Genomic DNA, 23,992 nt, shown 5'->3' with positions numbered 1-23,992 from the left:
TGACACAGCAGACCGACCGCTGGCTTGCGCCGCTGAGCCTCCAACCGGGCATGGTCGTGTGTGACAACGGCCGTAACCTGGTGGCGGCTCTGCAGCTCGGCAGCCTCACGCACGTGCCATGCCTGGCCCACGTCTTTAATTTGGTGGTTCAGCGCTTTCTGAAAAGCTACCCACGCTTGTCAGACCTGCTCGTAAAGGCGCGCCGGCTCTGCGCACATTTCCGCAAGTCCCACACGGACGCTGCCACCCTGCGCACCCTGCAACATCACTTTAAGCTGCCAGTGCACCGACTGCTGTGCGACGTGCCCACACGGTGGAACTCTACGCTCCACATGTTGGCCAGGCTCTATGAACAACGGAGAGCTATAGTCGAATACCAACTCCAACATGGGCGGCGCAGTGGGAGTCAGCCTCCTCAATTCCTTTCAGAAGAGTGGGCCTGGTTGGCAGACATCTGCCATGTCCTTGGTAATTTTGAGGAGTCTACCCAGGTGGTGAGCGGCGATGCTACAATCATTAGCGTCACCATTCCTCTGCTATGCATCTTGAGAAATTCCCTGCAAACCATAAAGGCAGCTGCTTTGCGCTCGGAAACGGGGGCGGGGGAAGACAGTATGCCGCTGGATAGTCAGGGCACCCTCCTGTCTATTTCTCAGCGCGTACAGGAGGAGGAGCATGAGGAGGATGAGGAGGAGGGGGAAGAGACAGCTTGGGCCGCTGCTGACGGTACACCGGCTGATTGCCTGTCATCCTTTCAGCGTGTATGGCCTGAGGAGGAGGAGGAGGATCCTGAAAGTGATCTTCCTAGTGAGGACAGCCATGTGTTGCGTACTGGTACCCTGGCACACATGGCTGACTTCATGTTAGGATGCCTTTCTCGTGACCCTCGCGTTGCACGCATTCTGGCCACGACGGATTACTGGGTGTACACACTGCTCGATCCACGGTATAAGGAGAACCTGCCCACTCTGATTCCCGAAGAGGAAAGGGGTTCGAGAGTGTTGCTATACCACAGGACCCTTGCGGACAAGCTGATGGTAAAATTCCCAGCCGACAGCGCTAGTGGCAGAAGGCGCAGTACCGAGGGCAAGGTAGCAGGGGATGTGCGTAGATCGAGCAGCATGTACATCCCAGGCAGTGCAACAGTCTTTAAGGGCCTGGCCAGCTTTATGGCTCCCCACCAAGACTGTGTCACCGCTCCCCAGTCACGGCTGAGTCGGCGGGAGCACTGTAAAAGGATGGTGAGGGAGTACGTAGCGGATCGCACGACCATCCTTGGTGACGCCTCTGCCCCCTACAACTACTGGGTGTCGAAGCTGGACACGTGGCCTGAACTCGCGCTGTATGCCCTGGAGGTGCTTGCTTGTCCTGCGGCTAGCGTCTTGTCGGAAAGGGTGTTTAGTGCGGCTGGGGGAATCATCACAGATAAGCGTAGCCGCTTGTCAACCGACAGTGCCGACAGGCTAACACTCATCAAGATGAACAAAGGCTGGATTTCCCCAGACTTCTGTTCTCCACCAGCGGACAGCAGCGATACGTAAGCAATACGTAGGCTGCACCCGCGGATGGAAGCTACGTTCTCTCTCACCATCCAAAACGGGGACATTTCTGCTTCATCAATCTGTGTCTAATATTCCTCCTCCTCCTCCTGCTCCTCCTCCTGAAACCTCACGTAATCACGCTGAACGGGCAATTTTTCTTAGGGCCACAAGGCTCACTCAAATAATTTTTCTTAACAATTTTTATAAGTTTCAATGCGCTTAAAAGCGTTGGAACTTTAACTTGAACCAATTTTTCGTTACACTGGGCTGCCTACAGGCCTAGTTACCACTTAAGCCACATTAACCATTGCTTACATGGAACGAAGACTGCGCTCCCGCTATACTGCTGCTTCAGAATTGTTACTGGGGCCTGTCTTGAGTGCTACTATTGCTTACATGGAACGAAGACTGCGCTGCCGCTATACTGCTGCTTCAGAATTGTTACTGGGGCCTGTCTTGAGTGCTACTATTGCTGACATGGAACGGACACGTGGAGAGGACACGTAGTGCCTCAAAAACATCCCCCTCCTCCTCCAACAGGGAAAACATTGTTGGCAAATGCCTTTGCATTGGTTCGTCTGGTGGCAGTCCAAGAATTTCACATTTACCGACACTACAAGAGAGCCCCCCCACCATCCCCCCGCCACGGCCTACTTAATCCTGGCCACATTCCGAAAACCAACAAAATACAACCGTGCTACTAGGTCCGCAGTCACCACCACATTACCACCAACGCGGTTACTGTTAAGGTGCATATAACCACGGACACGTGGAGAGGACACGTAGTGCCTCAAAAACATCCCCCTCCTCCTCCAACAGGGAAAACATTGTTGGCAAATGCCTTTGCATTGGTTCGTCTGGTGGCAGTCCAAGAATTTCACCTTTACCGACACTACAAGAGAGCCCCCCACCATCCCCCCGCCACGGCCTACTTAATCCTGGCCACATTCCGAAAACCAACAAAATACAACCGTGCTACTAGGTCCGCAGTCACCACCACATTACCACCAACGCGGTTACTGTTAAGGTGCATATTACCAGTCTGACTGGGGCATGCAGACACCTTGACAGAATGAATAGTGTGTGGCACATAGGTTCCCCATTGCTATGCCCACGTGTGCAGCTCCTGATGGCGGTGGCACAGGATTGTATTTCTCATTGCTTCTGTACAGCATTGTGGGCTATCGCTCCGCCACTTTTAAAGAGGGTCGCTGCCTAGCCGTGCCAACCTCTGCAGTGTGTGCCTGCGGTCCCTCGTCATGGCAGACGCAATTCTAAATAGACATGAGCGTGGTGTGGCATGAGGGCAGCTGAAGGCTGCCCAGGGACACTTTGGTGTGCGCTGTGGGGGGGAGGGGGGGCGGTTGGTCAGCATGTAACCCAGGAGAAGTGTCAGTGGAGTGTCATGCAGGCAGTGATTGTGCTTTGTTGGAGGTAGTGTGGTGCTTAGCAAAGGTATGCCATGCTAATGAGCGCTTTTCAGAAGTAAAAGTTGTTGGGAGGGGGGGGGGGCCCACTCTTGCCGCTATTGTGGCTTAATAGTGGGACCTGTGAACTTAGGATGCAGCCCAACATGTAGCCCCTCGCCTGCCCTATCCGTCACTGTGTCATTCCCATCACTTTCCTGAATTGCCCAGATTTTCACACATGAAAACCTTAGCGAGCATCGGCGAAATACAAAAATGTTCTGGTCGCCCATTGACTTCAATGGGGTTCGTTGTTCGAAACGAACCCTCGAGCATCACGGGAAGTTCGTTACGAATAACGAACACCCGAACATTTTGGTGTTCGCTCATCTCTATTTATAATATAAAAGTAAGTTTGGAGGTCTTTTTTGGGATAAATAGGTTAAACGTGGCTTGTGTTTGTTGCAGATAAATTTCCTAAAGAGTTGATGTATCTGGGAAATAAAGCAGCCGGGGACCTCTAATATAGGGTAGTATATAAGTGGAAAGTAGATTTTTCCTGCCCATCCATGATAAAAATGGTAGGTTTAGTTGTTAGAGCTGGGTTTAGAATTTTTTAAGGAGGGGCGTGTAGTTTGCGCCAAACAGGAGCGGAGGGTTAGAGGTTAAGATTGTGCCCAGATACAGTTAGGGCCAGAAATATTTGGACAGTAACACAATTTTCGCGAGTTGGGCTCTGCATGCCACCGCATTGGATTTGAAATGAAGCCTCTACAACAGAATTCAAGTGCAGATTGTAACGTTTAATTTAAAGGGTTGAACAAAAATATCTGATAGAAAATGTAGGAATTGTACACATTTCTTTACAAACACTCCACACTTTAGGAGCTCAAAAGTAATTGGACAAATAAACATAACCCAAACAAAATATTTTTTTTTCAATATTTTGTTGCGAATCCTTTGGATGCAAACACTGCCTTAAGTCTGGAACCCATGGACATCACCAAACGCTGGGTTTCCTCCTTCTTAATGCTTTGCCAGGCCTTTACAGCCGCAGCCTTCAGGTCTTGCTTGTTTGTGGGTCTTTCCGTCTGAAGTCTGGATTTGAGCAAGTGAAATACATGCTCAATTGGGTTAAGATCTGGTGATTGACTTGGCCATTGCAGAATGTTCCACTTTTTTGCACTCATGAACTCCTGGGTAGCTTTGGCTGTATGCTTGGGGTCATTGTCCATCTGTACTGTGAAGCGCCGTCTGATCAACTTTGCAGCATTTGGCTGAATCTGGGCTGAAAGTATATCCCGGTACACTTCAGAATTCATCCGGCTACTCTTGTCTGCTGTTATGTCATCAATAAACACAAGTGACCCAGTGCCATTGAAAGCCATGCATGCCCATGCCATCACGTTGCCTCCACCATGTTTTACAGAGGATGTGGTATGCCTTGGATCATGTGCCGTTCCCTTTATTCTCCAAACTTTTTTCTTCCCATCATTCTGGTACAGGTTGATCTTTGTCTCATCTGTCCATAGAATACTTTTCCAGAACTGGGCTGGCTTCTTGAGGTGTTTTTCGGCAAATTTAACTCTGGCCTGTCTATTTTTGGAATTGATGAATGGTTTGCATCTAGATGTGAACCCTTTGTATTTACTTTCATGGAGTCTTCTCTTTACTGTTGACTTAGAGACAGATACACCTTCTTCCCTGAGAGTGTTCTGGACTTCAGTTGATGTTGTGAACGGGTTCTTCTTCACCAAAGAAAGTATGCGGCGATCATCCACCACCGTTGTCTTCCGTGGACGCCCAGGCCTTTTTGATTTCCCAAGCTCACCAGTGAATTCCTTTTTTCTCAGAATGTACCCGACTGTTGATTTTGCTACTCCAAGCATGTCTGCTATCTCTCTGATGGATTTTTTCTTTTTTTTCAGCCTCAGGATGTTCTGCTTCACCTCAATTGAGAGTTCCTTTGACCGCATGTTGTCTGGTCACAGCGACAGCTTCCAAATCCAAAACCACACACCTGGAATCAACCCCAGACCTTTTAACTACTTAATTGATTACAGGTTAACGAGGGAGACGCCTTCTGAGTTAATTGCAGCCCTTAGAGTCCATTGTCCAATTACTTTTGGTCCCTTGAAAAAGAGGAGGCTATGCATTACAGAGCTATGATTCCTAAACCCTTTCTCCGATTTGGATGTGGAAACTCTCATATTGCAGCTGGGAGTGTGCACTTTCAGCCCATATTATATATAAAATTGTATTTCTGAACATGTTTTTGTAAACAGCTAAAATAACAAAACTTGTGTCACTGTCCAAATATTTCTGGCCCTAACTGTATATAATACTTGGCGAGGCCATCTGAAGGCGCTTTGTTTTTGCAGCATTGTAATGTTATAGACTGGTGCCAAGATGTTCAGGGCCTCGATTTATCAAAGTTGATATTAAAGTTAGAAAGTTTGCCAAAAAGGTCAAAAATCTCAAGGATTGCCAGGAATACTTTTTTTGGGTTGGTCATGAGAATGAGGAGATCATCTGTGAAAGCAGGTGTAGTATGGGTAGTGTTTCCTATCTTCAATCCCTTTATACCAGGGCTCTGTCTAATACCTTGAAGTAAGGTTTCCATTACCAAGATAAATAGTGTAGGAGATAGTGGCCAACCCTGCCTAGTACCGTTCTTGATGAGGAAAAGGTCCAACAGAGGTCCATTGATGTGTATTCTGGCTCAGGGGTTTGAATAAAGGGTAAACTTAGCCCTAATGAACTGGTCAGGGAAGCCAAATTTCATTAGCAAGCATTTTATATATTCCCAGCTAACTCCGTTGAAGGCTTTTTCGGCATCCGTTCCGAGAAGTACACGCAGTTTTTCATTTGTTTTAGCAGAAGGGATGGCATTGATTATTCAGGATGTATTAAGTTTACCCTCCCTGTTTGGCATAAAACCTTCCTGATCCGGGTGAATGAGTTTAATGAGTAAGGGGTAAAATGCATTGGGAAATGCGTTTTGCCCATAATTTGAGATCCACATTCAACAGAGAGATAGGGTGACAGTTGCCTTCTTTTGGTATTAGGGCTATAAAGGCATCTAAGGTTTGTTTAGGGAGAGTTGCACCCGTTAGAAGAGAGTTGTAGAGTTTAATGAAAATTGGAAGGAGTATTTTGGAGAACTTTTTAAAAAATAGAATAGGAAAGCCGTCTGAACCTGGGCTCTATCCATTGGGGATGGAAGCAAGAACCTCAGCCACCTCAGGGATGGTGAATGAGCGTAATAAATTGGATAAATCCTCACCAGATAGTTTCAGTAATCTAAGGGTCTCTAGAAATAGCAAAGAAGCTGTATGGGTAGTGTTACGGGAATCTGATGCGGTGTTGTCTGATAAGTTGTATAAAGTTTTGTAAAACATCTCAAATTCCCTAGCTATGCCTTGAGTAGACATTGCCATTTTTCCCAATGATTCTTTTACCTTATATATAAAGGTTTTTTTCTTTTTGTTTTGCTTTTTATAAAGTTTTGACATTATTTTAGATCCCTTGTCTCAATGCATATACAAGAGTTTTTCCTGTTTTTATACTAAGAGTGTTTTTAAGTTTGCGTCCCTCAGAGCTTTCAGTTCCTCCTGGGTCTCACATCTAAGTGTGTTTTTAAGTAGATTTTCTGAGCTGGAAATCTGAGCTAGTAGGGCGTTAATTTTTTAGTCTCTCTTGATTCCAGTGCCTAATGCTATTACTTTACCTTGAATGAAGGCTTAGTGTGTCTCCCACAGTATTGGAGTTTAGACCTCAGGAGTGTTATTAAGATTGAAAAATTCTGTAAGCTTCTCTGAGAGCAGTGAGCAATGGTTATCGTTGCCTATTAGTATGTAATTTAGGCACCAGGTCCATGCCCTCACAGGGCAGTTGGTAATAGCCACTGTCATAGATGTGATCTGATATTGTAATTAAGCCATTGTCTGCAGTGGTGACAGTTTGTGCATATTTCCCTGAAATTAATAAACAGTCAATTCTGTGGAAGGTAGAGTGAATATGTGCGGCGACCCGAGCAGGAGGCCCGCCGTTACAGGGGAGACCATGGGGAAACAAAATGGTTGTCATGGGTGGCTGTGCGATCTCTCCTGCCAGCGGTGCCAGTTGGGCCAGGCTCAGTCATTCACAGTGAACAGTAATATGGCATTTAAGAATAGAAATGACACGTGACGCCAGTACCTCTTCTAGGCCACTATTCACATAGCGTGAAATAAAGAGTCCACAGTCCAATAATGAGTTTCCAGAAAAATAACCAGAGGTACTCCGTTGTACTTTACAAACAATTTTTCAGCTTTGATTCTTCAAGAAGTAGTAAATTCTGCAGAAATAGCAATCTTCTTTACTAATTTTCACTTCTCTTCCACACTTTCAACATTACACGAGTACTAGGAGATACTCTTCCCTCTGAACTCCAGACATCTTCAGTCTCAGTTATCTAATAGACTGTCTGTGGGGTATACACTCCCAACTCAGTAACAGCATTTAATTACATTTTCTCCACTCTCTCTCTCTCTAAACTCTGCCCCTCAACTACCCAAGACTTTAAACCACATCACTCACGCAGGTAAAGGGGCACACACACAGGACTCACTCACAACAGTTATTCACATTCATCCCCACCACAACTTCAGGCCACTGCATATGCAAGAGGTAGATGTATTCTCTAGGTTCAAGATCATCCATGTATCTTGAAGGTTTAACTCAGATAAAATGCTTTTAAGTCCATGTATCTATTTTGGGGGATCGAGGGAGTGTTTTAGGTAGTTTCTCTTGAAGGATCGATCGCCAAATTAAAATGTTCCCCATTCACTACTAGGCCCCCTGCCAAATCTGTGAATTTAGTGAGAACATGGAGTAACCAAGGTATCTATTTTTTGTTCAGAGTATAAAGATCAGCAAGATAAACTTTATTGTGGGTGATCCAGCCACTGGGGTATATTTCTGTAAGAATAGGTATGAAAGGGATATTCTTTCCAATTGCTATTGAGACTCCTCTTGAGACTGAGGAATGTGTACTGTGAAACCAAATGATTATAATTAAAGGTAAGGAGTTTGGGTATGTAATTATGAAGGAAGTGGGTCTTTTGAAGAGTCACCACCTCTAAGAAAATGTGGTTCCTTTTTTGAGGGCTGTTCATTCCTTTGATATTAAAGGAAGTAAACGTAATGGCAGCCATGGTGTAGAGAATGTGATATGCTTCCATATAGGATATTCATCAGTATTGTCCAAAGTATTGGGTAGTCTCTATCACTGTGTAAAAACTTATGTACAAAAAATGCCACCTCTTGTGGCGGAGTACGAAAATTGAAAATACGCAGGCAGAAGGCCAAACAAACTAGAGAAAGCTCCCGACCCCATACCCAAAAGGGCCCAAGACCGCTAAATAACCACCAGAGCTCCACCTCCTACCTGTGTATGTGGAGGGTGGGTGGATGCACACTATTGTAAGTTGGGAAATCCCAGAAACTTCTAATTCTGTGTTCTTTAACACGTCCAAAAGTGTATCTTCCACATCAGCAGCCATCTCATCAATTCTTCGTAAAACTGTGTCATTACTCAAAGCAATTGATTTCACTATGGCACACGCGTCAGTCCCCAGCATAGTACTAACAATCTCTCTAACTGCGGGTTACACAAGTGTTTCCCCAATAGTATGTGATTTGCCACATTGCGCTATTAATAAAGAGATTTTATAGGAAGCAGGGAGGCCTTTGTCAGCATTGAGAGCAGATTTTCCAAATAGCTTGCCTACAGTGCTGCGGTTCTCAAACTTTGACTTTAAACCATGGAAAAATGAAATAGGCTTACCCACTTTGAATGCATTTTTGCAAGGTGATCTCTCAGTCTCGAAGGCTTCATAGCTTCATTCTAAAATGCCTTTTCACAAATGAGGCACAAGGGAAGCTGTCCATATGTAGCAGAAGGGATGAATCCATATTTAAATTATTCATTTAAAGATTGATGGCATTTCTTCTCAGCCATTTTTATAAAGTATGCTTCAAGAATACACTGCTTATGTCACTCTATCATATAATGATGCATGACTTTTATAACTCCATGACTCTGCTACAGATCAATCACACTGGATAACCTAAACAACAACCTAGCCCGCTGTATTCCATAATTCCGCTGATTGGATGGAACTTTCAATTATGTGGGTCTCTGGAAGTTGTAGTTTATATCAGTTTTCTGAAAAGACACTTGGCATCCACTAAGACTAGAACTCCCAGAGTTGCCTTCATCAGCTTCCAGCGCCAAAATGAACTGAACATGTTCTAGCGTGAGTCGTGGCTGACGCTGTGATGTCACCCTGGTCCAGATCCTTTGACAAAGCTAGCAAGCCATGACTTATGTGATGCGGATTTGTATGCAGATTAGCCCCATTCAATGGATTTTCTAACATAGATTGGAATCCGCATTAGGATTGATCATGTCAATTGTTTATTTTTACATAGTGTGGATTTCTACAGTAGATGAACTGCGGCACACATTCCTATTGAAGTCAAAGAGATAGTAAAAAGATGTGGATTTTAGCACAGAAAAACCCGTTTTGGAATCCACATCAAAAACCTCCATGTGAGTTTACACTGTTTTAAAGGAACATTTCAGGAAAAACTGATACACTGTTATACTTGTGTATGCCTGTAGGGGCAGTACATTACTTCCATTTTTTGCATTCTTTGTCATGCTCTGCCGCCTTAGATTCTGCCACATTGGGGAAGATTTACTAAGCTAAATGCGCCAGAATTCTGGATCAATATGCCAAAAAAAGACAGATTTATTATGTGTTTTAAAACTTTTTATATCTTGCTAGACAAGGGATGTGACTTAGGTGAAATGGGTGTGTCTTAATACAAGGGGGCATAGTTTAAAAAGTGAAACATTGCATCACAATTTTTCTGCAAAAAGAGAAAAAAGGGGTCTAGCATGTCTAGCAGAATTTGCCAAATTTATCACACAGCGGGCTCCATGTTGATAAATTTGGCATAGTTTCTGCCTGTCTTGTCTACATTTATCAGTTTTTCCTAGAATGCTCCTTTAGGATATTTTCCTGAAGCAGGGAATCTGTTTCATAATCTTAATGTGTACTATGCCTTTAAGGCTCTAAGTCCAGGTGCGGGGGAGGTTCCAGGAGATGTGTGTCATAAATATTCAGGTATTTTACCAAAAGCTTCGGGCAATGTGTTTCAGGGTCAGAAGTGAGAATGCATGGGAGGGAGAAGACGCGGCTGACGTTAGCTCCTGCTAGCCGATCCACACTGATACTTGGTGCTCCACTCTGCCGGTGGTCCCTGACATTTCACACTTCACCTTCTGTGGGGACACAGAACCCTTTACAAGGAGGTTGGCTTAAACTGTAAATCACTTTGCTAACTTAAGCAGAAAGCTGTGTCCCCTACTTAAACATACCGCTACTGGGACTTATCCCTTGCATTCGCTGCTCTGTATCATACTGAACTCAAGTGACGTAACCTCGATTGAGATTAGCTTACCTGCAAGTGAGGAAATTTGCTCAGATTGTACCGATTCTGTTTGTTACCATTAAGTAAAGTTCATTTGGTGAGCAAGAGATGTGTTGGAATCTCTTTCAGCATAATGTGACCCCCAGCGGTGCACCCCCTCACTTCATCGCTACACATCCCATACTGTGGTGAGGCTTGGTTTGCAGTAGCAACAAAGGGACAATGGTCTTTTGCCCAGGTATTTGTTGCCCTCATTCTCACCCCTGGCTGTCCAGCCTATTTTCAGTGAGCAAGGGTTCGCCAGAGTAGCTTGAGTGGGTACTCTAACCCTAACCTAGTTACGGCCGTGGCTACTCCGCTTAGAATGGTGACTCCTGCAGCAGAAAGATTACACAAGGGTTGTTAGCTAAAATGATGGTGTAGATTCGGTGTGACGCCAGTGCCTTTGAGTGTAATGCCGTGATGAAATAAAAAGACCAGTCCAAATAGGTTGCAGTAAACCAAAGGCACACAATTTACTGAGTATTACTGATTCAGTACAACAGTTCAATTCAGTAAAAAACGACTCTAACTCCTTCCCAACCACTTTCAATCACATTTATTGATTTCTTCAACCTTTCTAGTAATGAGACTGTTTGACTGCGTTAACTGGCTGCTGCTCTGAGTGGTTATTTGTGCAGGAATGGAGGTAGTAATGTAGGCTCTCCCATGGACGCACTGACTTCTGACTAAGCAGGGATACGGTAAACTCTCGGTTACAAGGCCTGATTTCCTTCCAGCTGTGCGGGGTCTGCCCTGACTCAGATGCCTTCTGGTAGTGTGGAAGAAGACTCTCCTGCACCCAGCTCCACTACTTGAATTCCCCAGGCTTTACGTGACTTGATCCAAACTAGGTTAAGCTGGACTTGACGTGAGCTCAGGCTTAGCTTGATTACTGCGAGGCTTTGCTTGACCTCCTCCTTTTTTCTTCTTCTTTTCCCCACACCTAAACTCTGACCTTTATATCTCCCCACTAACCAATCCTGAGCTAGAAGGAATCCTCTCTACCCAATCCCAGGGCTAGCTAGGGGTGACTGACAAGGCACAGAGTAGGTTAGGGTGGATTATGCTCAGTCATGCACATGGTTTTTGGAACAGACACCAGACGTTGACCTTTTAATGACTTGTTTAGTCCAAAGCACACAAGTTAGCATCATTGACAATACATCTACACGCACACACAACACATGAGGTATCTAGATAAGTGTCGTGGGGCCTCAACTCTGTGCCACTACACATTCAGTTGGTGTCACAAACAGGATAAGTCTGGTATCGGGCAGGGTGACATACAGCAAGACTGAGCAGCGGCATGAAGAACATGCAATAGCAGATCTGGCAGAGGAGTCTTACATACACTAACCTATATCAGCAATGTTTTCAGCACACCACCCACAGCGGTGGAGGAGGAAAAGTCTCTAGAGACCGTGGAGAAACCTGCATGATATAGCGCCTACCCTCTCTCTACCTCGTGTCTGTACAGTCTATTTTCCCAGCATCATGAACATTGGGCACAGGATCCATTGAGAGGATATAACCTTGAAGAGCACAACACATGCCGCAGTTATGGAACAGTGACTTTTTATCACTCCTGCGCAGCATGTGGATTTGATTAGGAGTTCCATGAGTAGGATAAAATATTTGTCCACCAGCCAAACAGAGCATCACTATGAAGCGGTCTGATCTACATGTTGGCGAATGTATTATACAAGAATGACTGGGCTGCGAGGAACTTGGGCTGATGTGGTCCATCGCCAAAAGATAGTTGGGCTGTCTTTCCATTCAGGAAACTAATTTGAATTTGGAGGCTGACCTGGAGCTCGGCACCATTGGGCCTGAGATCTATGCCCTTCCGCCACCTGGGCAACCTCTTAAATGGGATCGTTTGCGGCGTATTGAGCCCTTGTCGTCTACTGCAGGAACGATTCATCAATCTGATTTAGCTATTAACATCAGTTATAGCCCTTTCTTAGTGGTACATAGTGGTCATGCCTCTCTGTTACCACTTCATGGAAAGTGAAATGTTGCTTATATATATGTGTGTGATACAAATTGTTTCTTTTGTGTGTTCTGCTACTAACAGTTATGATATGTTATCTGTTAATTTCAACATGAGCTTCTGGATGGAGCAACCATACTAAAAAGAGATGGGGTTTTCTCTTGCATGCTGCTTGGGCGAGTACACAGTTACTCGATAAGACTGCTACTCGATCGAGTAGCAGCCTTAAACGAGCGTGCTCGCTCATCTCTAGTCTGGATATTTAAAGTTTAATTTTTAACATGCTGGTCTTTATACATTTTACATCTGAATTAGGGTCAGTTCAGGGTTTCTGTGTCTCTGCTCTGTTTTGGGATGAGAAAAACAGAAATAACAGCAAAAAAATGTTGATTTCAATGGGGTTTCAAAAAAAATAAAGCAAATGGAAAGCCTTCAGTTTGCTTCTGTTAGGTTTCCGTTTTTTGTATGGGAAAATGGCGCAATCTGCAGCGTTAATTTTCCATTTTTTTTTTTTAAAAGAAATCTGACAAAATGGAAGCAAACAGAAGTCTTTCCAGTATTTTGTAAACCCTATAGAAATCAATAGGAAAAAAAAGGAAACTGTGAACTGACCCTAACGCAGGTGAGAAAGCATTCTTACTTTGCCCAATTTTTTTCACACCTGCCTTAACCTCTTTCACAGTCCTGTATGTACTGTATGTGTATAGTTCCAGTATTACATTTTGGACCTCTTTAGGGGTAACGCTGTATCAGTTAGTGATGAGGTTTTTTTTCTCTTTTTCTTCAATCTAGAAAACTTCATTGCACAAGAAACTATATCCATCTGAACTTGTTCCTCTCTTTCATTTTGAAAGCTATCTCAGTATTAATGAAGGACGATTTCCTCTATTCCGATTATCATTCTTGTCCAGATTCTCTGGTAATTGCATTTGATTCTGCCTTACCCAATGTGCGTATGTTGCTTTCACTCATCAATCTGCTTCAATGTACTGAATGAAATCAGAAACAGGTATTTACAGATTCCGGCAATGGATGGAAATGTCTAATATGCTTGCTTTACAGGAGCATGTCAAACATTTAAGTGCCATACATAATTAAGACCCTCCATGTGACCTTTATATCTTCAAATTCGACCCAAGTGATTGCCTCAGTTGGTGTACTCAAAGACCCATCTAATATGTACTATGGGCCACACAGATTACTAGGTCCATGGACCATTGTGTGTTTGCAAAGGGTGTAATCATTAGGCTGGAAATTGATTATATAATCACCTTAGGTGTCCAACAAAAGGACACATTGGGGTCCAAATTGGCGGATGAGAGTCTAGCAACCCCAACTATTTGTTTGTATGGAGCCCTGTCTAGAAACGTTTGATGACAGATGGCCTCTGAGTTTTAGCAGTTTTTACTGAGCCTACAGCCTGTCCATCTGCTTTCGTTCTGCTGTATCTGAACAACAATTTTGCACAAAAAACCTCCTGTTATGTCCTTGTCTAGGGGGGTTGGCTCCATAGATATGCAGCCGGAGCCCCGCTGACTCCAACAATGTCTTTCTTTTGTCCATGCTCACCCCCATTTCCCCATACTGGCTCTTCTTTGATTAGGCTCCCGATGCTGTGATAGTGTCAATTGGGCGAACCCCAGCACTCGCTGCCACGAGGTGATGTCAGCTTTGATTGGCAGTGAGTGGTGGGGACCACCCACTTGACACGTCCAAAGCAAATCTAATGGGGGTGGTGGGGTAGGTTTTAAGGGCGAGTATAAACAAAAGAAAGCTATCATTGTAGTCGGTGGGATGGCGGATCCGAAGCTATGCTGCTGGCTCGGCTGACATGAGGACATAGAAATAGTTTTTCTATTTTGTTTTTCAGTATATTATATATTACATTAAATGGTACCATTAAAATTTACAGCTTTTCCTTCAAAAACAAGCCCTCATACAGCTACGTCACTGGAGAAATAAAGTTATAGCTTCGACATGAAAGAGTAGCACAGAGAAAAAAAAAATGGATCCAGAAAGAAGGAAGACAGTTTTTATGGGGAAATTTAGAGGGGGTGAAATAGTGGGCTGAATGAGTATTCGGATGTCTGCCATCTTTTGTGTAAGGCTTGTTTTAGAAAAACGTTTGGTACCTTGTTAGGCAGTAGAGTAAAAAGTTAAACAAAGTAACCTTCTTGTTAGCCATTAAAGGGTATCATATCTACAAGATTACTTTGGACAGTGTTAACTAGAGATGAGCGAACACGTTCGGCTCCGCCCCTTTTTCGCCCGAACACCGAACTTTGCGAACACTTCAGTGTTCGGGCGAAAAAGTTCGGGGGCCGCCGTGGCAGCGCGGGGGGGTGCGGCGGGGAGTGGGGGGGAGAGGGAGAGAGAGAGGGCTCCCCCCTGTTCCCCGCTACTGCCGCCCGCGCCGCCGCGCATCTCCCCGCCCCCCGGCGGCACCCGGACACTTACGCGCGAACACTGCAGTGTTCGGCAAAGCCGGTGTCCGGGTGCGGATGTGTCCGTAACGGACACGTTCGCTCATCCCTAGTGTTAACCCCTTGCAGCTACAGGCCTTAGGTTCACGTCCTGACTGGAAAGGTGTTCCCATAAATGGACGTAAACTTACGTCCTATGGATGGCACAGGCTTAGAAGTGAAGCAGTGCCATCATGGCAGGAGCTGTCTATGGGTAGTCTGCCTCCCGCTGCAACATCAGGGCTCGGTGATAACACCTTACATGCTGCAATCAATGCTGATCGCGGTGTCTAAAGGGTTCACAGAAGGAGGGCTTTCCCTCTCTGATGTTATCGTCCCGTTGCGATGTAATCGGGTCAATGGCTTGCAATGGCAACTGGACACCAGAAAATGGCATTGGGGTCTGCCATGATCGCTAACAATATTGATAATACATTGCAGTAAAGTACTGCAATATATTATCATATCGATCATAACTTCACAGGTTCAAGTCCCCTACAGAGGCATAAAAAATGTAGAAAAAAAAGTAATAGTAAAAATAATGTTAAAAAAACTACTGAAAAAATATTTTTTGCGCACTTTCCCTTTTTTGTTTCTAAAAAAATTAAAAAAACACTTGTGTGGTATCTTTGCATTTGTAACAACACATTATTTATCCTGCTTGTTTTGTTCATTTTGTCTCCCCAAAAAACGCAATTAAAAATGATCAAAAAAGCCATCTGTACCTCAAAATGGTACCAATAAAAAATACAGCTTGTCACGCAAAAAAAAAGCCATCCGTGAAAATAAAAAAGTTATGGGACTTTGAATGTAGCGATGCAAAAAAAATATAATACTTTAAATAATATAGAAGGGTTTTAGTCTGCAAAAGTGAAAAAAAAAACATTAAAAAATATATAATTTAGGTATTGCTGTAATCGTGTCATTTATGATGCATGCTTAATACATGCGTTAAAAAAAAACTATGGCAGAATTTAGTTGTTGTTTTCTCCCTGTCGTCCAAAAAAATGTAATAGGAGTTATACAACACATTTTATGGACCCTAAAATTGGTACCAATAAAAGCTACAGCTCACCTCACAAGAAACAAGTCCTGATATGCTAAAATGTTTTTGAAAAGCTGAGATGAAAATCCCCCCAAAATCATTGCGCTCTTATGGCCAAAATAGGCCGTGTAATTAAGGGGTTAAACATACAGTAAGGTAATGTAATGTTATGTCCTTCAGTTTTGGAGGTGGCACAAGGATTTTGATGATGATGTTAGATTTATGCCAATTAATAAAGAAGCGTAAAGTAGGAATGATGAGTCCAGTGATGTTAAGCTGCCATCTCCTTTGTCTTGTGTTGCAGACTGGCTGTAAGATCATGTTAGTATTTGTTCATTACTGCATAACAGCAAACTTCTACTGGCTCTTGGTGGAAGGACTTTATCTGCACACTCTTCTAGTGGTCATATTCTCTCCGAACAGGCATTTTATGTTTTATCTCCTCATTGGATGGGGTAAGGATTTTTTTTCTTGTTCTGTTCCAAAATTAAAATCTTCCCCGGTTGGTTGTTCCATTCTGTTTTCTTCTACAAAGCTCAAAACTATGTTAGATTTCCATAGGAACAAACAGTAGTAGTAGTGAAGCATCTACATATCTCATCAAACCAACCACTTCTGGTAAAGTGACAAGTGCCCTCCCCATTTAGCACAACCCGTCAACCCACTCCTTCCAGTAAAGTGACAGATTGGGCCACGCCCCTTAGTAGAACTTATCAACCTGTCCCCTTCCTGTAAAGTGTTAGGCGCCCAGCCATGTGTTTTCCATTTTCTCAAGTTGAAGTCCTCCCATTCCTCCCCTGGAATAACACAAGAGAGTTTGCTGACTATAAAAAGGACTTTACCCCTATTATAAACTGCATGGTTAACCTTATAAATATAAATTACTCCATATATATTAATGCTATATGTTGTTGAATAAAAATCCTATCATCAAGTATATTTGTGATTGTGAAGGGGATGACCAAGATGAAGGATGGCGTATGTCCCAATCCACCAGGGGGCTGTCGTGGGGATGTTATTGTTGTGGCAGTTCTGGGATCGCTTCCCTGCTAGATACAAACACACACAAAATCTGTATCAGACTGTCTTCTGGCTCTAGTAGCAGTGGTATTAGAAGAGTCATGCTTGGTCTCACCTGTGGGTATTTTGTCAGGGCTATTTAGCCAGGCCTGGGGCTTGGCCTGGGTGGGGTTTGTTTTCGGTCATCCACTGGCTGTAGATGAAGCCAGAAGCTTGGATCTGGTTCCTCTGTTACCTGTGACAGGTAGACAAAGCTGAGTACAGCAGTTTATATGTATTTCTTCTTGTTTTCTGTGTTGTTCGCCTATCCCTCATAGGGTTAACTAGTGGCCAAGGTGCGAGGTCAGGTTCGTCCTTGTCAGGACGGGTAATCCGTGGGTTAGGCAGGTCCCTTCCTTGTTAGTTTATTAGGGAGAGTTTGCTTCCTTTATGCGGTTGTCTTTCTTATTTTGTACTGTTTGGTGTGCAGTAGTGTAGTGTTTTTAGGTTACATATCCAGTGCATCCTGTGCAGAAGTGACAGTTAGCTTGCATAAACGGAGCTGCTTATGTCTAGGTGGGAGTAACATCCTTCCAATTGGTCACTGTGGCTTTGTCTGCAGCCATCTTTATACTAGGCAAGTTGACAAGTTGTGCTATCGGGGCGGGGCACCTGTCACTTTACTGGAAGTGGGTGGTTTAATGAGATATGTAGATGCTTTTATATTTCTGGTTCTCTATTGTAAAACGTATTGACAAAAAGGCTCAAATAACACTTGTGTCATGTCTGGTGGGGTACATGTAATGTGCTGTAACACAAACAGAAGAGAGTCCTGAAGGCTGTGGAAGTCCTCACTAGGCACATTAGTGCTGCTGCAGTCACTCTCCCTCAATGTGTCTATGTTGTGAAAGCCAAAGACAAGCAGGACTGGGGTAGATGCCAAATTTTGTGTCAGCGCACAGCACAGCTCTGACATTATACCAGTAAGAATCCACCCACTCAACAAGTATAGGAATGGAAAATACCCATTTATATATGTCTCCCAACCATCCCAGATTCAGCTGGACAGTTCCAGATTTTGGGGGCTGTCCCGCCATCCCAGCAAGCAGGTGACATATGCTTCAGGATGAGACGTACTGCATACACACCTCTGGTTGGAGCAAACTAAAAAACAGCCTATGCTCACCCCGTTCACTCCGGTCCCTTGCTCACTTTCAGGTAGTGTGATCACATTATCGCTACAAACAGTCCCTGGCCTAAGGTGTACCAACATTGAGGTTGGAGATTGGCCACAGCGATCACATGACATGATTGCGCCACCTGAACTGAGTGGACGATCAGAGCAGTGCAGACCAAAATGTTAAAACAGGTGAGTATAGGCTGTTTTTTTATTTTACTGCATAAAAAGAGGGCACTATTGAGTGACAGTGAGGTCATTATTGCTGGGGGGGGGGAGCATGCAGGGGCATTATTACTGAGGGGATCATACAGAGGCTCTATTACTGAGCAAGGGCACGATTGGGCATTAATACTGAGTGAGGGCACTATTTTAAGAGTCACTAATGGCACTATTACTGTTAGCGGGCATAAAGTGTGTGGCTTTGCATAGAAAGGGTGTGGCCTAATGTAGAGAGAAACCAGCACAGGAAAGCAAAATAAGCAAATCTGGCAACATTGAGGAGTGGTTGAGACTTTAATCACTTAATACGTTCTTCACCAGGTATTCCTACTATATGTATCATCGTATGGATATTCACAAGAATTTACTTAGAAGATACTGGGTATGTATGATGGCAATGCTGGAATCTATAAGCAATGTGTTTTAAGATTTACTTAAAGGGGGTGTCCAGTCTAAACCTAATGATGACCTATCCTCAGGACAAGTAATCAATAGCAGATTGGTAGGGGCTTGGCATGATTTGAAGGAGCGGCAGACTGTCTTGAAGGTTTACAATGGCGTCCTCTTCAGTGCGATGGTAAGGCGGTGCAACATTCTCTTCTTGTAGTGAATGGGAGGGAGCTGCACTATAATACCAGGCCACTGTGCTAGAGACCGGCGTATGGAGCCTACTGGCCAGCCTGCAACTCCATCACACAACCTATGACCCCCGCCAATCTGTTGTTGATGTCCGGAGAATTGGTCATCGATAGGTTTGGGATGGAAAACCCCTTTAAGTGTCTGCCTTTATTTTCTTATTATTGATATGCTTCTTGTTGCAGATGCTGGGATACCAACGAGGAAAGTATTCCGTGGTGGGTCATAAGGATACCCATTATTATTTCAATTATAGTGAGTATATTTCCATCTAGCTGTACATGAAGTATATCTGCTAGTGGATGGTCTGATTATACTGTGCGATGTCTGTCCTAATTTTCTCTAAGGGTGTATTCACACGGGCGTATGCATATTTGAGCGATACACAGCCCAACGTATTTGTGCTATGAATGAGTTTTTTTGTGAGCATAGCGGCGTATTTTGCTAGCCTCTGCGTGATTTTGTAGCCCATGTGAAGGAAGCCTAAATGCGAGCCTACGACTGAACAACAAAAGAGAATCGCTCAGTTTCTGCAGGACTAAAAATCATGGCTATCTCGTTCACTTGTAGTTGCGTTTAAAGACTTCTCAATCAGTCCTTAACATAGGAATGTGAAACACTGAATCAGAATGAATGATGCTTGTTGAACGAGTCAACGATGAATCTGCCTGTTGAAACAGGCTGCACAAGCGCGAATGAGATGGTGATGATGACACCAGCTTGTTTACTCATGCAAACGATAATCGTCCAATGTAAAAGCAGCATTGATATGTACATCTATATGTCTCTATACTAACAGACTACAGACATTTGTGCCCAACTTGTTTGCTAACCAAAAACTGTATAACAAGTAATAGGAGGCGCATATAAGGGAGTGAGACTGTTGGCTCAGACTCCACAGAGCTTGTTTGTAGTCTGTTACCATAGAGACAAATAGTTCTGCATATGTGCCTACTGTGTGCAGCAGTAGACCTCTACTGCCTCAAGGTCTCACCTACTAGAGAATACCAAAAAAAGAACAATTGCACCACAGACTCTTGGAATAGGCTGTGTGTAAAAAGTTCTTGTTTTACTTCATTCGGTCATAAAAAAGGTTCCATATGCAAACAGATGTGTAATATTCCAAAGACAAGGATGTAGTGAAGTTTGGGACAACAGCATCCTTTATTAGGCTATTGCGGAGTACATCAAAGGAACCCTATGGGTACCAGATGAAATGCAGAAAGAAGGGAAGCTTTTCTTCCCTTCCTCAGTTTGAGGCTGCATTCAGACGAACGTATATTGGCTCCTTATCTACAGGGGGGGAGGATGGAAGAGCCAGGAGCAGGAACTGAGCTCCCGCCCCCTCTCTGCCTCCTCTCCACCCCCTCTCCGCCCCTCTGCACTATTTGCAAAGAAAGGAGGTGGGACAGGGGTGGGGCTAAGTTCCGAGGAATTAGCCCGCCCCCATCCTGCCTCTCCCTATTCCAAATAGTGCAGAGGGGCGGAGAGGAGGCAGAGAGGGGGCGGGAGCTCAGAGCACTGCTCCTGGCTCTACCAGGCTCCCCCCCTGCAGAGAGAGACGCTGTATATCGGCCGGCGTGAAAACCCAGCCGATATACGGTCATCTGAATCCAGCCTAAAAATGTTACAAATTTATAAAATGTTGCGCAATGTTGGTAAATTTGTTGCATCTTTATGTCTAGAGATGGAGGCACTTTGTACAGCACCCAGCTAATGGAGTGAGACTGACCTTTATCAAAAGGTTGCTTGCCATAAGTGTCTCTAATACGCCATTCAAACCCCGCCCACTTTTCCAGACCCTTTTTGAAAAGTGAAATAAGAGGCGGAACGTCTATTTTTTTTAAAATTACAAATCAATAGTAAGGTCGCCTTCATGCAGGCGTATTTCATACAGGCGATATATGCAGAGAATAGAACGCATTGATGTTAATGGGTTTGTTCACATTTCCGTATTTTGTGCACGCATTTTGGTCACGCAAAAAAAATAGAACATGCTCTCTTTCTGTGTATTTGCGCAATATGCAAGGAAATGCATGAAACACTATGTAATTGCGCAGGAAAAAGAATATCTCTGGAACTCATTAAGACTAATTAGCTATTTCAATCGGTGCGTCTTCTTTTGCCGCACACAAATAAACATGCCTTGTGGGAGCAAAAAGTGCAGAAAAATCTGCCAATGCGTGCACAAAAAAAGCATTGTTCATTCCATAAATATGCAGCGATCAGGCGCGCGTAAATAAGCATACGCCTGCATGAAGCCGGCCTAAATCTGTTTTAAATGATTTGCACCAAATAAGATGCAATTTACACCAGAATCCTACTGCCATACCTATAATAAATGTACCCCTTGTGTTTAAAGGGGCCGCTCCAATGATCTTTTTTTATTCATTCATTATGTAGCTAGCCCCCCTGTGTATGTAAGTGACCTAGTGTTACCTTGGTTAGTTGTTTCTTTCTGTCTGCACCTCCTGGCCTCTTTTTTTTTTTCTCAGCTGGTCATGTGATCTCAATTATGACCAGCTCAGATTCACTTGGGGGTTATGCATTAATTTTCTAGTTTCTGTGATTCTCAGTTTGTGATGTTATTACACGGATCCACCACAGAAAATGCGTAGAGGGGGACACATACAGTTCTATAACAGTTACTGTTGATAATCATGTGACTCCTGTCACACCGTTGTAATAGAGAAGATCACAGCGCATCCTTCTGACTGTATAGTTATGGGCTCTAGCTTATTTAGATGAATATAGAAGGCACTGATAATTACACTGTTCTCCCAGCAGGCAAAAATGGTATAGCCTCAACTAATGCTCTGCTGATGCATCATGAGTTTGATTGAAAGTGACAGTAAAATATCTCACTTTCAAGATGGTGTGGGATAAGCATCAGACAGGCTCAAAAGTGGCTAGAATATACAGAGGAGACCTCCATAGTGTGAAAGGCAATCAGATCAGGGGGGCATGCATGAAAAAATGTGTTTTTGTCGTAGTGGACCTTTAATAAAGCAGGAACATTTGTTTTTCTCTCTCGCAGGTAAACTTCTGTCTATTTATTAGTATCATTCGAATTCTGCTTCAGAAGCTGAGGTCTCCTGATGTGGGCGGCAATGACCAGTCACAATTCAAGTATGTCTTACAATGAATGACCCATGTTAAAGGCACAGTGACTCAATATTTCATTGGCAGCTGTATCATGTAAACGTACTAGGACGTGATTGTGAAAAGTATTTTGTTATAAGGCTTTTTGAAGTTTCTCGGCTGATTCTACTAATAATGCTTGTATTACCGCGTGTCTTTAAATATGTCATAAATGTCTCTAAAAACCTCACTCCATCAAACCCCACCCCCTGTTTTTTAGACACCTTTGAAAAGGGGAAGTGAGAGGCGTTATATATGTTTTCTTTTTGACTTAAATCAATAGTAAATCTTTCTAAATTGATTTTTGCCCCCCCCCCCCCCCCCCAAATGCAGCTTACCCCAGAATTCTGGCCCGACACCAGTGATAAATGTGCCGCTGTATGTTGTGTTTTCAAAAAGATTTTTTTTTTGTTTCCTTCCAGGCGACTCACAAAATCGACTCTCTTGCTTATTCCGCTCTTTGGAGTTCATTATATGGTGTTTGCTGTTTTTCCGATCTCGAGCTTAAGCGAATGTCAGATATGGTTTGAACTTTGCATCGGATCATTTCAGGTAATTCAGAAGTGATGAGAATATCTAAACAGTTTCACTTAATCGTATGTATTTTTTTAATGCGGAAATGTTTTATTTTTTAGGGATTGGTGGTGGCAATTCTGTACTGCTTCTTGAATACAGAAGTAAGTACAATTTGTGCTTGATAGTTAAAGGGGTATTCCCAGAGGTGTAACAGGAGTTTGAAAAACATAGCGGGAAGATAAGTCCTGCCCAATCTTTCCCGCACGATGTACTAACTACGTGCGGGAAAGTTAGGGCTGGTCCTAGCTTTTCTCAGGCAGAGTATTCACGAAAGTGGTTTCATATTGTTCCGTAATGCGGCTGTGATTATCACGGACGCATAACGGGAAAAAATACACGCCCCATCTGCTTAAGCCCTAAAGTCGTTGTCCGGGATAAGAAAAACCCTGGCCACTGTCCTCCAGCAACAGCACCGTGCTTTTTTATGAGTCTTGTGCTTTATTGCAGCAGAGTTCCATTAACCCTTTCCAATCCACTGTCTGACGTCTGAAGACATTCTGATTGAAGACTGTACAGCTCCGATGTCGGAAGACGTCCGGCAGAGTATTCTTACTGTATACTACTGGCCGCTCTGTTGTCGGGGGCCTCTCCAGCATGTCCCATACTGCAGTACTGGCTCTTGCCAGCAGATGTCGCCATTGTATAATGGCAAAAAGAGAAAGCCCCCAAGGAAACCCTGAATCCAAAATTGGATTGCAAAGGGTTAACATGAATAGGGCAGAGCTGCAAAACCACACACGACCTGTGGACAGGCGTGGCGCTGTCTTTGGAGGAAAGCAGCCATATTTTTCTATTGCTTGACAACCCCCTTAAATATCTGCTGTCCCTTTAATTCCAGTTATATGCACACTTCACACGGGCATGTAGGATTTCAGGGCATAAAAATCGCAGTTATCACAGAATGTGTATTCAGTACGTTTTTGGTGCATATGTAGTTTTTTGGGGGGGGGGTTTACGTGTTGCATCTGTATCTACTGCGTTTTCACGCACACCAAATGTAAGAAGGCCCAATTGATGTCACTATTCCCACTGTTTCCTGCTGACATGTGTAAGAATGCAGTGAATCTGCATGCAACTGCATATTTTCTGCGTTTTTAGGTGACCCCATAGACTTTGATGGTTCATTTTTGTCCCTGATTCGAACCAAATTAGGAAATGCTGAGGTTTTTTTTGTTACATATGTAAAGTATGCCTGTAAAAAATACAATGCAAATCAATGGGAGTTACGCTGTCTATATTATGTACGTAAAAAAACATGTAAAATGAG

At 43.8% G+C, this 23,992-nt stretch overlaps 1 protein-coding gene across 1 annotated transcript in view; it reads left to right on the top strand.

Moving 5' to 3' along the window:
- Positions 1-23,992, top strand: part of VIPR2 (vasoactive intestinal peptide receptor 2) — a 120,342-nt gene that overhangs the window by 93,171 nt on the left and 3,179 nt on the right. The window contains exons 6-12 of the mRNA XM_066584619.1: positions 13,260-13,386; positions 16,279-16,429; positions 18,694-18,754; positions 19,194-19,263; positions 22,046-22,137; positions 22,572-22,701; positions 22,785-22,826. Coding sequence (XP_066440716.1) covers positions 13,260-13,386; positions 16,279-16,429; positions 18,694-18,754; positions 19,194-19,263; positions 22,046-22,137; positions 22,572-22,701; positions 22,785-22,826 — 673 coding nt within the window. The remainder of the gene's footprint in view (positions 1-13,259; positions 13,387-16,278; positions 16,430-18,693; positions 18,755-19,193; positions 19,264-22,045; positions 22,138-22,571; positions 22,702-22,784; positions 22,827-23,992) is intronic.

This window comes from Eleutherodactylus coqui, chromosome 12, assembly GCF_035609145.1.
Source record: "Eleutherodactylus coqui strain aEleCoq1 chromosome 12, aEleCoq1.hap1, whole genome shotgun sequence".
Lineage (NCBI taxonomy): Eukaryota > Metazoa > Chordata > Amphibia > Anura > Eleutherodactylidae > Eleutherodactylus > Eleutherodactylus coqui.
Note: the sequence above shows the minus strand (reverse complement) of the source record. Positions and strands in the feature narration are given on the sequence as shown.